At 34.7% G+C, this 13,543-nt stretch overlaps 4 protein-coding genes across 4 annotated transcripts; 2 read left to right on the top strand and 2 right to left on the bottom strand.

The window, feature by feature from the left end:
- Positions 1-285: 285 nt before the first annotated feature.
- PCYB_021280 (hypothetical protein) lies at positions 286-3,749 on the top strand (the record flags this gene model as incomplete). The annotated part of the gene is made up of 8 exons (XM_004220478.1): positions 286-1,401; positions 1,627-1,751; positions 1,902-1,989; positions 2,247-2,330; positions 2,524-2,654; positions 2,825-2,888; positions 3,055-3,220; positions 3,376-3,749. 8 exons carry the CDS (start codon positions 286-288, stop codon positions 3,747-3,749), a joined length of 2,148 nt encoding a protein of 715 aa, XP_004220526.1.
- Positions 3,750-5,214: 1,465 nt separating this feature from the next.
- Positions 5,215-5,851, bottom strand: PCYB_021270 (hypothetical protein; the record flags this gene model as incomplete). Its single annotated transcript, XM_004220477.1, has 3 exons — positions 5,215-5,271; positions 5,472-5,603; positions 5,798-5,851. The coding sequence occupies 3 exons, from the start codon at positions 5,849-5,851 to the stop codon at positions 5,215-5,217; spliced, it is 243 nt and encodes an 80-aa protein (XP_004220525.1).
- A 1,174-nt stretch (positions 5,852-7,025) lies between these two features.
- PCYB_021260 (TatD-like deoxyribonuclease) lies at positions 7,026-8,669 on the bottom strand (the record flags this gene model as incomplete). The annotated part of the gene is made up of 3 exons (XM_004220476.1): positions 8,265-8,669; positions 8,001-8,101; positions 7,026-7,912 (listed from the first exon to the last, which is right to left on the bottom strand). The coding sequence occupies exons 1-3, from the start codon at positions 8,549-8,551 to the stop codon at positions 7,026-7,028; spliced, it is 1,275 nt and encodes a 424-aa protein (XP_004220524.1). The 5' UTR covers positions 8,552-8,669.
- A 1,389-nt stretch (positions 8,670-10,058) lies between these two features.
- PCYB_021250 (hypothetical protein) lies at positions 10,059-10,793 on the top strand (the record flags this gene model as incomplete). The annotated part of the gene is made up of 3 exons (XM_004220475.1): positions 10,059-10,083; positions 10,178-10,215; positions 10,272-10,793. The coding sequence occupies 3 exons, from the start codon at positions 10,059-10,061 to the stop codon at positions 10,791-10,793; spliced, it is 585 nt and encodes a 194-aa protein (XP_004220523.1).
- Positions 10,794-13,543: the final 2,750 nt, after the last annotated feature.

Below are 13,543 nucleotides of genomic sequence, written 5' to 3'. Positions count from 1 at the left end.
CCCGTTTTTTTTCCTCATCCTTTTCTTTTACCATTTTTGCTTTTTTTTCTTGTTTTATTTTGTTCCATCTGCGTATCTTTCTCTTTGTTTACCTTTGTATCTTCCTTTGTTCCCCTTTTCATTTCTCCCCTCCGCCTGAGCTAACTCTCACTTTTCTTTGCTTGAACCCACGCCCCTGCTTTACATTCCCCCTTGCACACTCGTACATACGGCGAGGTTTTCGAATCCCCCCGTTTTACGAGCTACTTTTATCAAAATTAAAAAAAAAAAAAAAAAAAAAAAATAATGAAAGAAAATCTCGAATGCGTTAACAACATCGAATCAGCTGAAATTGAAAAAGAAAAAAAACAAAAACAAAAAGAAAAAAAGAAAGAAAAACAGAAAGATAAAGAGAAAGAAAAAGAGAAGGAGAAAGAGAATCAGAAGCAGATCCAGAACCAGAATCAGAAGCAGAATCAGAAGCAGAACCAAAACCAGAACCAGAACCAGAACCAGAATCAGAATCAGAATCAGAAGCAGAAGCAGAACCAGAAGCAGAAACAAAAGGATAAGCAGAAGGAAGGTAAAGCCAAAAATGATGATTTGTGTCCCAATGACGAAAGTAGGACACCCAAAAAATGCGAGCCTGTGAAGAATAGTAAGCCGGGCAATAAGGGAACCAACTTGAAAAATAAAAAAAACGTCCACAAGGAGAGTCGCAGGAACGATGGCGACGAGGACGTCGAAGACGATAATAATGAGGGCAACAGTGGCAACCATAATGATAGCAACAGTGGCAACAATAATGATAGCAACAATGACAGCAACACTTACAGCAACGAAGTTGGTAGGCGTGAACTAATCGAGAAAAGCAACACGTTCACCGTGGTGGGGAAAGGGAAAAGGGAACCAAAGAGTAGGTGTGACGACGGGAAAGAATCCAAGGGGAGTAGCACGTACGGGGGAGCCACCCCTAGTGGAACAGTTAGCGGCACGGGTAGCGGAACAGGAAGCGCAATCGGAAGCGCGATAGGAAGCGCGATCGGAACCGCCAAAGGTGTGCAGAAGGCAAATGCGCATAGCCAAAAGGCAGGGAAAAAAAAAAAAGAAATGAACAAGGAAAATCAAAAAGCTAACGCCAAAACAAATGCGCCCGAGAAAAAAAACGGAACGACGAATGCCACAAACACAAACACAAACATAAACAGCAACGAACTTGCGAAAGATAAAATGAATGCTCACAAGAAAGGTGCCAAGGAGACCAATGGTAATGAAAACGGCATACATAGCAACAGCGCCGCTGAAGGAAAGATAACGAGCAGTACCGCCACAAATGGAGAAAACAACGGGAAGAAAAAAAACGCCACAGAACAAAAGAACAAGGCGAATTCTAAGAAGGGCGCGAAGAAGAACAAACAAAAGGTAAAAATAGCAGAGTGAGCACTCCGATTTGGGGTGCAAAAGAGGAGAGTGAAAAAAAAACGGAGAGGTGCAATAAGCTCCTTATCGCTTATATGTGCGATGAGGCATTCACACGTGGCATCTACATGACACCGAAATGGGCTGCCACATATAAGCGCACATAAATGAATACACTTGCATTCATGCACATTCGCATGCACGCACGTGCGTTCCCCACCTATACAGAACGAGAACTACCTGCAGAATACCTGGGTGTTTTTATTCGACAAGGAAAACAGGAAGTACTACGAGCAGTACGTGAATGGGCTGGTATCTCTGGAAACGTTTAATACGATTGAGAAGTTTTACAAGTAAGGGCGGAAAAAATGGCAGGGGTGATACGCGGCGCCGTGTGGAGGAGGCGATAAAACGAGGAAGCGATAAAGCGAGAAATCGAAGAAGCGAGGAAGCGATAAAACACCGCCGTACACCTCCCTTCCTGCCCCCCTTCCCTCTCGCAGGAACTACAAGTACATGAAATCCCCATCGTCCATTAAGGAGTACTACAACATCTACCTGTTTAAGCACAACTACAAGCCCATTTACGAGGTAAGGCGGGCGAGCGGCATGGTAGAGGAGGGAAAAAGTGAAAACAAAACAGGCGAAATGAAATAAAACAAATAGAATAAAACAAAAGGAATAAAACAAACGAAATAAAAAAACGAAATAAAACGAACGAAAGTGAACGAAGTGGGAAAGAATCACGAGGGGGACCCCCAAAGGAGTGCCGCACCCACACGTGCTAAAAAATGAAGCGACGCGACCACACTTGACCAAATAAATTATCTTACACTCTCCCAACGCAGGAATACTCGAACGGATTCATTTGCATCATAAAAAACGACCACTGCTTTAGGGACAACGTTGCCGATTTGATTTGGGAAAAAATGGTAAGTCCGGGGCAAAGTCCGCGTCTTTTGAGCGCAAACCGTTTTGTGCATTCGAATTTGCGAGTAGGAGAGAGCGTAGGCTGCGCAAAAAGGCAAAAAAAATAAGTACAGCGAAGAAGTGGTGCATACCGGTAGTGCTAACAAAATTAACGTCTTCCCCTTTTTGCGATTTTCCCCCCTCCCATCACCTCAGGTCCTCCTGGCCATCGGAGAAGAATTCAATTTGGTCGACCTGTCAGGAATACAACTGTGCATAAGGGAAAACGAAATTTTTTTCAAAATTTGGATGAAGAACTACTCACACTATATAAAGAACATTCTAACGTAAAAAATGCAAAGAGGGATTGAACGAGGGATTGAACGAGGGATTGAATGAGGGATTGAATGAGGGATTGAATGAGGCGGCGTGAGCGTTCCACTGCTACCGCCCCTGTGGATTCGTGCCGAACGTTGTGCATAAGATAATGCTGCCTTTTCTCTTTTGCCCCCATTAGGAAACGAGTAAGCGAATTGCTGGACCTGCCACCCAATACATCCATAATAACCAAGATCCTCTCCGTATGATTCAAAAAGATGAAAAGCGTGAAATTAGCAATTTTTTTTTTTTTTTTTTGCGACATAGAAGTGCATGATAATGTAGCGAAGCATACGACGCAAACGCATCTCACTTTTTTTTTTTTTTGTTCCTCCTTCTCTCCCTCTCCCACTGAATAACCATTTTTAGAATGTATACTACAATAGGAAGAATGCAAATTTGAAGGACAAAAATGAGAAAGGGAAAAAGACGTACAATAAGAATAACAAGCCCATTGAATACCCAGCCTCAAGGAAGGACTTCTTCAAACTTAAGAACTACGGAACGATGTTAGCGCCCCCGAACTATGGTATAGGTACGAGCCATCGATGTGCACGAATGAGTGTACACTTTCGTACGTGTATATCCCGCCACATGGTTACCGCGTAAGGAGTAACTCATAAGGCGTAACGGGCAACTCTCATCATCTACCATTTTTTTGACCAACACAACCCCCCCCCTCCCCTCCAGGAAATTACAACTTTTACAAGAACAACTTGGACATGAATCTGTACTACCTGTATAACCAGCAAGCCATCCCGAACCACCCCTATATGTATTATCCCCTAAATATGTACAGCCAACAGTACAGTAATGGGTACCCCGATTTTATGTATGACTATAATTTGGGGTACCCCATGGAAGGCTTTAATAATAATTTGATAGAAAACGAAATGCATGCAGAAAACAATTTTGGCAGTAATCAACTAAACGGAGTAACCAATTCCGAGAAAAAAAATAAATTTGATTATGTAACGAAGAACAAAGATTATAGGAAGCATTTTGCTTATCCAAACAATACGAATGAAAATTTTGAAGATAGCAAAAGCAGCACGTGTATATAGACCCCTTCGCGCAGGATCATCTTCATGATGTTAATGTGATGGAAAAGGCAATTGAAAAGGCAATTGAAAAGGAAAGATATATATACCCATTGGACGGGCAGAACAGTGTTGCCCAACGGAAGCGCACAAACTTTTTTGGCTAGGTATCAACGAGGAAAAAGTGCACCATGAGAAATATCCCCCAAATGAGCAAGCTTGTGAACATGCATATAGATATATAGATGTATATATAGAGAGAGACAGACACACACACAGGTCGCCATGGTCGCGTGTGCATGTGTCGGAGCAAGAATAAATGTTCAATCCCGCTGATGTTCCGTGTGATGAACCCTGTGTTGAGGTTAAGCTGTTAAAATAGGATCCGAAAAAGGGGGAGCTTACCATGAAGCGAACGTTTTAAGCACACCTATTAGTAGACAAAATAAACCTTTTTTTAAAAAAAATAAATAAATAGAAAAAAAAAAAAAAAAAAAAACGAACATTTTTAATTGAGCTAAGCCTATTCTTTCACAGTCTCTCTACCGAGCACCTGCCTCTCTCTTCGTCTTCATCAGAATCGTCAAAATAATCATTACCATCATTATTATCGTTATTTTTAGCATTATTATTATTTTTATCATTATAATTATTGTTATTTCCCCCCTCCCCCTCCTCTTTTATTATAAAGAATTAATTAATTATTTTTTAATTTTGTATTTTTTTTTTTTTTAACTGGACACATTGTGTGTCCCTTTGTTTAAATTTTTCTTGCGAGCTCCTTGTTTTTTTGCCACATGTTCATTGTTTATGCTTTTCCTCCCATTGTTTCTATAACTTTGAACCTTTTTTTCCCGTGTTTATTTCTGTCTACTCTCATTGATACCTATTCATCTCTACCTTCACCAACGCACTTCCGTTAACATCCATTTTAACTACTTATGTGTGATTATTTATTAACATATGTAGCTCTTTCGTTTTCAACCAATTGTGCATGCATTCAGTTTTAATTATATTATCGTAATTTTAATAATAATGCGCTTATATATGTACACGTTGCGTGAGGGTCGCGAGGGCGTTGTGTGAAACTCGCGCCAGTGTCGCGCAAACTTTTACATATTGCTCATTTGCGAATGCATTTTTTTCCCTTCTCAATTTTTATTAAATTAAGAAAATAACAAAATAACAAAAAAAAAAAAAAAAATTATTCAATTTGTTTTTTAAAACAATTCGCCTTGGAAGGTGCGGCGGCGATGTGCAACCACCAAAGTTAGGGCAAAAGGTGGACAAATATGCCGTGTGACAAAATGACCAATCGTTGTAAAAAATCAGGGGGGGTTAAACACGATAAAAAAAAAAAAGAGTCAAATGTGTAGACAAAGTGTGTACGATTAAAACGTGTAGGACAAATGGGCTTAAACTTAAAATAGCGAAAAGCCCAAATCTTTTTTTTCCTGTGTGTACGCTTGTGACACTGCATCCACCTCGCTCACTTCCCCTTCGGCAAATTCGTCAGGTGCCCCAACCCTTTCTTATTAAGATCGTTCTGCAGGGAGAAAAAACGAACGGATCATGTGCACCCGCTCAGAAGCAGAAGCAGAAGAAGAAACGGAAGCGCATGCATCAGTGTGTGCACCCGCAAAAAAGGGTGCATCACAACGCACACATGAGGCGTAGACAAACGTGGGCCCACTCAAACGATGCGCCAAACGATGCGCTTTCGAAACTGTTTGTGCAAATCATTACCAGCACACAAATTTGATAGTCCTCATAGTAGTCATCGCACGCTTGTGTTAGGTCACCCTTGAGGAAATTATTTTTATACCAGTTATTAAAACATTTTACATACTTCTCCTTTTTTTCCTTGCACTGATCAATCTGGAGGTAAGATGTTTAAGTAAATATGCAAAAAGAAAAAGATGATGGGAACTGTCGTTAAAAATGGAATCAAGGACAAGAAAAGGTGGGCAAGGCAAAACAGGATGTTCATCTACGCAGCTCTGTTAAGATCCACATTCAAATGGTGACTATTTAGAGAGCATGCAATTCGGGATGTTTTATTTTTTTTTTACCGCTTCTAAATGTGCCTTCACCGTGTCCGCTCTTGTCTCCTTAGTGTTCTCCATGTTATTCGGTGTGATGTACTCCTTAATGATTGTAAGTTAGTATATATTGGGGCTCTTTTTTTTTTTTTTTCCTTCTTTGGTTTGTTTTTCTCCGCACGATTTAACAGGCAATTTCGTTCCCCCTGGATCAAGATATATCCGTGCGTACATCACCAAATGAAATTTGTTACCGCAGCTTTTTGAACAAATTTAGGGTGTTGCATCTGACTCTTTTTAACATCATACATTAAAAAAGGGGGGGGAAAAAAAGGAAAAAAAAGGAAAAATAAAGGAAAAATGAGATATGCTTATATGAGGGGATGCTCTACACGAACCTATAGCAGAACATGGTATGTTCCCCCGCGCGTAAAGCTCTTATTTGCCCTTTCAAAAATGAATATTAATTTGAGCAAAATAATGAATATTACAAAAAAAAAAAAAAAAAAAACAGATGAAATGGGCAAACTGCATAATTTACTAACAAAAAGATTTTGTGCAAAAGTGCACAATGCACGAGGCGCATCTTCAATGTACCATTAACACTTTCGAATGAATATCAGCTAATCTAAAGTGAAAACATTTTGATCGATTGCTTACTTGTTGCAAAATGAATCGAACGGGATGGTGGCCCCCCTTACTTTATATGTGATTTCGGCTATATCCCTGCGAAAAGGTATTTGCAAATGGCGCGCACGCGTATAAGCGCATATGTGTACGGCGGCATATGTATTTTTATACATATATATCTGCGCGCGTGTGGCTGTATAGATGATGTATTTGCGCATTGCCTGCGCGCGCTTATTTATGTATGTACATATCTATGTAGGCGCATCGCACGCGCGCGGGCAGAACGGACCGCCCCCCAAAAAAATAACAAAATAGCGAAACGGCAAATGTAAAGAGAAGACTCTTGCGAAAATTCAATTTCGAGGCAAAAGTATGGAGATAGGTATCCCTTTTTTCATCAGAGCAAATGCACACAACAGGATAAATTATTTTTACAGTGGTGGGTAACTTTGCAAATGGCTCACGGGCATATGAGATGAAATGCTTTTCACAGGGGAGCATACATAGCAGTTTTTCATTATAAACGAGGATGCACCGGGCATTACATGCATATGCCATAAGTCTCAATGTATATGCAAAAACATGCACATGTGAACGTTTTACGGGTTCAATATTCTTTCTTTTTTAATTACACGATATTATAGGGTTCGTTCCTTTCCTTAAAAATAGTTTCGTCGTCACATTGGATTACGTTTCTTATTTTTTTCAAGTTGGTATAATTCCGTTTTTCATATTTTTCTTGAATGAAGTGGTAAGAGGCATGTGTTTTTTTTATGGAACACCATGGCGCATCTGTTTCTAACAGCAAAAGATTTAGGGGTATTTTCTTCACGGCATTTAGATTTTCAGCCGTTTTTAAGGAACACCCATTTACCCCTATATATAAATTTTTGTACGTGTTTATTTTTTCAATTATCTCCTCCCTGTCTGTAAAACTATGAATTACGCCTCCAACTCCTTCAATTAATGGTTTGTATTTGTCAAGAATTTCAAAAAATATATCGGAACAGTTCCTCATGTGCAAAAAAATGGGTAGTTTAAACATTTCCACTAATTTTAACTGATATATAAAATACTTAATTTGAATATATTTGGGGCAGAAAAACAGCCTATCGAAATCCAGGCCTATTTCACCAATGGATACAATTCTGTTGCTATGATTTGTTATTTTTTTTTTTAATTTCTCTAAATAATCTTGCTCCTTTTTGTCATAGACGAAGCCAGGAATTTTGAGCACATCCCGTTGTAGTGTTTCACTAGAATGTTTATTTTCCTCGTTCTTTATTTGAGAATCAGCTGAATTTGCGTTATGTTCTTTCGCTTTGGCGTCGTCACGTTTGGGATTTTCCGTTACCGCGTATTTCACCTCTTTCACATTTTTAAAATAGTTAATAAATTCCTCAAACTCCCTTTTTGCTTGCTTGTCTTTTTCCTCCATGAAATTCTTTTCAATGAACTCGTAGCAGTTGGTGGGGTGCACGCCAGCAGTTAGAAAAAGGAACTTGCCCTCCGGATCTGTTTTAAAAATGAATGAAAGGGAAAAATTAGTCAACGGACGACACAAGCACATTTTCATTTTTATATAACAAGCACAAAATTTAACCGTATGTTTCGCAAATCTTCAGGGATTTATCGATGTCCTCCAGGCAGGTGCACGTTATTATAATCTTCTCAACATTGTTCTTCTTGGCTCTATTTAAAACGCTGTTGCGTGGAACATGCGGTGGACAGTGTTGGGAAGGGGGGCGAATGTCGGTAAGTGCGTGGTCATGTATTTGTACACGCATATGTGTTACGTGGGCAAGCGTGAGCATAAATATACGCATATACAAAACGAGTCGCGAATATGCGCAGCTGTTTTCGTTACTGTTGCAGGTCATTCGCATGCTTCTTCTTGCTATAAACTCCATCAAACATCCTATCAGTCAAATTTGCCCCTATGTCAATGAATAAGTTCCCCTGAACTTCCATTTTGTGTATATTCTTATTATTTTTTAGGGTACGTTTTTTTTCCCTGTGCAACACTCTACTAATTTCAAAAGGAATGAAGAATCTTATGTTTTTAAATTTCGTTACAGCGTTGGCTTCTAAAAAAATCGTATGTAANTATATTAAAATAACAACACATCTGAGAAGGTAAAAAAATAATTTCATATTTTCATTTTGTTATATATATCCCTTTTTTTTATTTTTTCATATGTTTCACATTTGTGTATCTTCATTGGAGAGGCATACACTACACGTGTTATCAACATCAAATGTTTCATTTGACAATTTTAAAAAAAATATGCTATACTATGAATTTTTTTCCTCATTATTGTTAAAGATATACATGTTAGATAGGAACTAACATTCCATGCATTGCCATTGCCCAACGTTTGCCACGACTTTGTTATGATTTTTTTTTTTTTTTTTAACGATTAAAATGAAGCGCTTAAATGAAACATAGAGTGCAGCGAAATGCAAAAATGTGTATACATTTAAAAAAAATGTACGTAAATTTTTCCTTAGTGAATTCTTTAACCTCAGCTTATCATTTCTTACCTTTTAACGAAGCGGCAGTGGCACAATTATTTTTGAAGGGTCGTACATCCCTAGTTTAACGTTTGGCTTTAAAGTATTTCATTCATTTTTCCAAAGTTTATCATGCGTTCTTATTCTATATATGAGCGCATTTGCCTGTTATAATAATGACATTGCATTCTGTTCTAATAACAAAATAAGATATATTCTGAATTTAAATTGAGCAAAATTAACATAACTTTCTCGTCGTTGTGAAGTTTCCTTCATCAGGGTCTCTCATTTCTGTCTTTTTATTTTTTCAACATTTTATTCAGACATCATTTTTCAAAATGCTTTCATTTCAATGCAAATAGCACGAATATTTAACTTCAAGAATGTGCTAAAATAATATGTCTTAGCAACAATGAACAACTCAATTTTTATTTCAATTATGTTGTTATTCACGTGCATATATGAAAGATTTAATAAGACGGAACTTCAAAGTCAAAGTATGGCTGAATCGTGAGCGTGTAAATCGTATGGCGTACGTGAAAATTCGCGATTAAGTTTCTTTCACATTTATGTTATTTCCTTTATTTGAAGAAAATAAAATGTCTTTTTACCACATATATGGATTCCTTATAGATCACTGGGATAAATACCTTCCATTCACGTTTTGTTTCAGTTGCCTGGCCATACGTATGTTTTTTTAAGTACTAATGTTAAAATGTACCTGTGCCTGTGTCGTGCCTGTTTTTCGATTATGTTTAGCTTGGAACCCCATTCAGAACGAATTATGCAAATGATGGATGTATGCTTCTACATTTAATAGGAATAAATCAGGAGCTCCCTCATATTATTTTAAATATGGTTAAAAGATTTCTCATTTTTTCTACATCATATAAGACTTGGCTTTTTTTTTTTTCAAGTGCTTCGCTTTATGGTACTCGCAAAATTCACCTAACCATTAACGAAAGACTTTTTCTAAATAAAACAAAATGCTGGCATTTTTTTTAATTTAATAAACTTGGCTAGTCAACAAAAAAAAAAAATTAAAAAAAAAATATACATATAAATGTAGCTTTTTTACACTTGGTGAGAAACTCTTTCAAACACTTCTTCTTAATAGCTATTTAGCTAGCTGAAAATATACATATAAATGTTTAACGATTCATATGTTTTAGGTAATTTCTGCTTTTTTAACAGTTGTTTTTTTTTTTTAAATGAATGTTATTTTTTTTGTCATGTAAAATACATTCCTCAATTTATAATTTTAAGACAAAGTTAAATTTCTCCACATTTCAACGTTAGAAAACGTTCTTTTAACTTTTTTTTAAAAAAAACATAAATTTATTTTTTTCCACTTTTTAAGTCGTACATCCTGTTGTCCAAATATTTCAAGAAAATGAAGCTCCTCTTAGCGTCCTCATGTACTCTCTATATAACATTATTATTTGTCCTGTTGGTTCATGCTATACTGGGAAGAAACCACATGAACAATCAAAATTTCGCTGAAACAGAACATGCAGCCAGGGCAATTAGGAAGCTGTTAAATGGTGAAATAGATACTATCAAATTAGAAAATGGCAATGAGCTAAAAATAAAAGCAAGGGATGAAAAATATGATGCCCATAAGAAATATAATGACAAAACTAACTATTCATTTATAGACAACTCCGAAGAAGAAAACGTACAAACAGATTTATTAAGAAAAAATGAAGCCGTAGAAGCAGGAAGCAAATTAGTTGAAGAGCAAGAGATTTTCTACATATTAGACAACGAAAGCATTGAAGCCATAGCAAAAAAATTTTCCATGGAAAATGAATTTCATGAATCTGAAACCAAGGCATTTGCACAAAGTCTTAAGGATATAATAAGATCGTTGAATAATTAAGGAGCACAGGTTAATAGGTGTATTTTGCTCTCACAGTGTGCGTCATATCACCTACATTTGCATACGGTTAAATTTTGCATTAACCAAAGAAAGTTTTACAAAATTAACAAATACAAAAGGGAAAAATACTCGTTTCCTTTATGCTTTCCTATACCTTTATTGTTAAAATATACATTTTTTTGAAATAAACTTGAAAAGGAATTTTTTAACTCGTAACCCACCAGTTCGTGCTTTGCATATTATGTTTTTCCATTTTTTTATTTTTATCATTATTTTTTGTGAATTATAGGCGTACGTAGCTTTTACTCTTATTTATGTGCAAAACGCGCAATAAGGCACAAAAAGCGTTTAGACACATAAAAATGCCAAATTTGTTTTGCATATGTTACCTTAAATAAACTACATGTTCAGAATAACCTAAAAAATGCAAAGGGAAAAAGTAAAACTTATTTCCCTTTTTTAAACTGTAATGCTTTTTAATTGCGAATTCTTTTTTTTTAAAGGGTGTCTTCTGGAAAGAAGTAATTTGTCTTAAAATGTTTTGCTTTAATATATATAGCAATAATAGGTCAAAGATTTAGAATTAATTTTTAACTAAAATAAAATTTGCACACTTATATGAACACGTCTCACGAAATGGGAATCCCCTTTATTATTTTCAAATGTCAACCCCAAAGATAAAAGAATAATAATAAAGGATTTCCCTATTAACAAAGAATTATAAACAAAATTGTTCTTGCAACAACTTTGTTGCAGCATGATCATCGATGCTTCTACTAATACACCAAAAAAAAAAAAGCATAAAATATGAAGCATTGGGTTACCATCCTACATAAAAAAAAAATGAAAATTAAAAATCCTAAAAATGCGCAATGTTAATTTTTTCTATTTAAAAAATGCTTTACACGTATTTGAAAGTTTTCATAAGAACCACTATTTACATTTGTACTTGAACTCTAAGTTCTCAGTTAGGACTTCTTTGCATGTTCCCTCAAATAAGACAACATAAAGGGTGTTTTTGGGTAAATTTATTTCATTATTACATTTCTAACTTTTTTCTACTATCATCCTAAAATGAATTAGCGTTACTACTGAAAAGAAAAAAATATGTACTAATGATAATATAACACATTTTTAATTGTGCCGCGCAAAAAAGAAAGACTTCATTAAGAAATTTAGAACCTTTTATAAAAACTATTAAATTATGGAAAATTTCTTGTTGAAATATGGAAAATGAGTTGAAGGTTTTTTCTACCTTTTCCAAAATTACTTTCATTTTTTTTTTTCATGCTTTACTAATCACTGCCAAATACATCAATATTTAAAACACCTTATTTTAAAAGGATGTTCGTTCTCTACGAATTCATTTCTTTAAGAATATTTTGGATATAAAAAAGTCTTACACCTCAAGAATGGGACATATATATCACAGTTATAGGTCAGAAGTAACAAATCATAATCTGCGATAGAAGTACCACACGGTCTTAAAGACAATTGCAAATGTTATTGTTTTTATAATAATCATATAATATACATTAAAAGTAAAAAGATTTTTTACGATTAAATAAATAAGAAACTTCTTAATATCAATAGCAGTTCTACATAAAATGTTTGTTTGACAATAGTTAGGATTTTGAAGTGTGATACAATAAAAATGAACAATTATTAGTTCTTAATAAATTAAGCATCATAGATTTGTATGTTATATGCCATTTGTAATATGACATAGGGGCGTTAACACAAATATTTATAATGCAAACATTAAAATATGAGATTGGTTGTAGACATTTTTTATGGCAAATCAAAAGGATGCACCATAATAATTATATACACATTTTTTGCCTGAAAAATATCACTTTATTAAAAAATATAATAGGTGTAAAGGTGTAATGTGTGACGTACAAAATATACATATATGTTAACGAAATGACACATTAACACGCAAACGATTTATGTATATTTTTAACAGGAAATCATAGTTCTTAACAAAAATATGAATTCTGACAAAAAAAACGTTTGGGCAGAAATGTATAATGGTGTCCAAAAAAATGTTAAGTGTCGAACCATTACAGAATTATCTTGTTATATTCAATAGAAATAATAAATATATCAATTGTATTCAATTTGAAAACTGGTAAATATATTTTTTACAATTCTATATGATCAAAAATTAAAAAAAATAGCCGGGGTTCCGCCTATGTGTTCTAATAATGGTTCTAACAATTGATAACTTTTTTTTCTAATTCTATAATGCAATTTTCTATAATATTAGAAGGATATTGCTATACTAAAATTGTTTACATTCATGTGAACGAAAAAAATATAGAACAAAAACAAAATATAATATAAATCATACTTAATACACAACCACTAAACTGTTGCTATTGTATACATATACATTATCCTCAGATATTAATTAATATAATAATAACCATTCAATAATTTTCTCCTATACACGCATTATAACATTTTAATTAAAACAATTCATTAACACACAATTATATAAAGTTATTTATTTGCAATTACTCAATTGTTTAAATTAATTAAATGTAACAGTTAGTAAATACGAACAGTTGTATTCTTCTTCTAAGGCATTTTTATTTTTTAAATAATTGTATACTATTTAAATTGATTAAAATCAATTTATTAAATTCGTTAAATTTATGTAATATTATGTAAAATAATTGGCTATAATTACATATTTATAAATAATTAATTTACATAATTCTCATAATTCAGCACATTATATA

The sequence above is a fragment of the Plasmodium cynomolgi genome, chromosome 2 (genome assembly GCF_000321355.1).
Source record: "Plasmodium cynomolgi strain B DNA, chromosome 2, whole genome shotgun sequence".
NCBI lineage: Eukaryota > Apicomplexa > Aconoidasida > Haemosporida > Plasmodiidae > Plasmodium > Plasmodium cynomolgi.
This window is presented reverse-complemented; position numbering and strand designations above follow the sequence as displayed.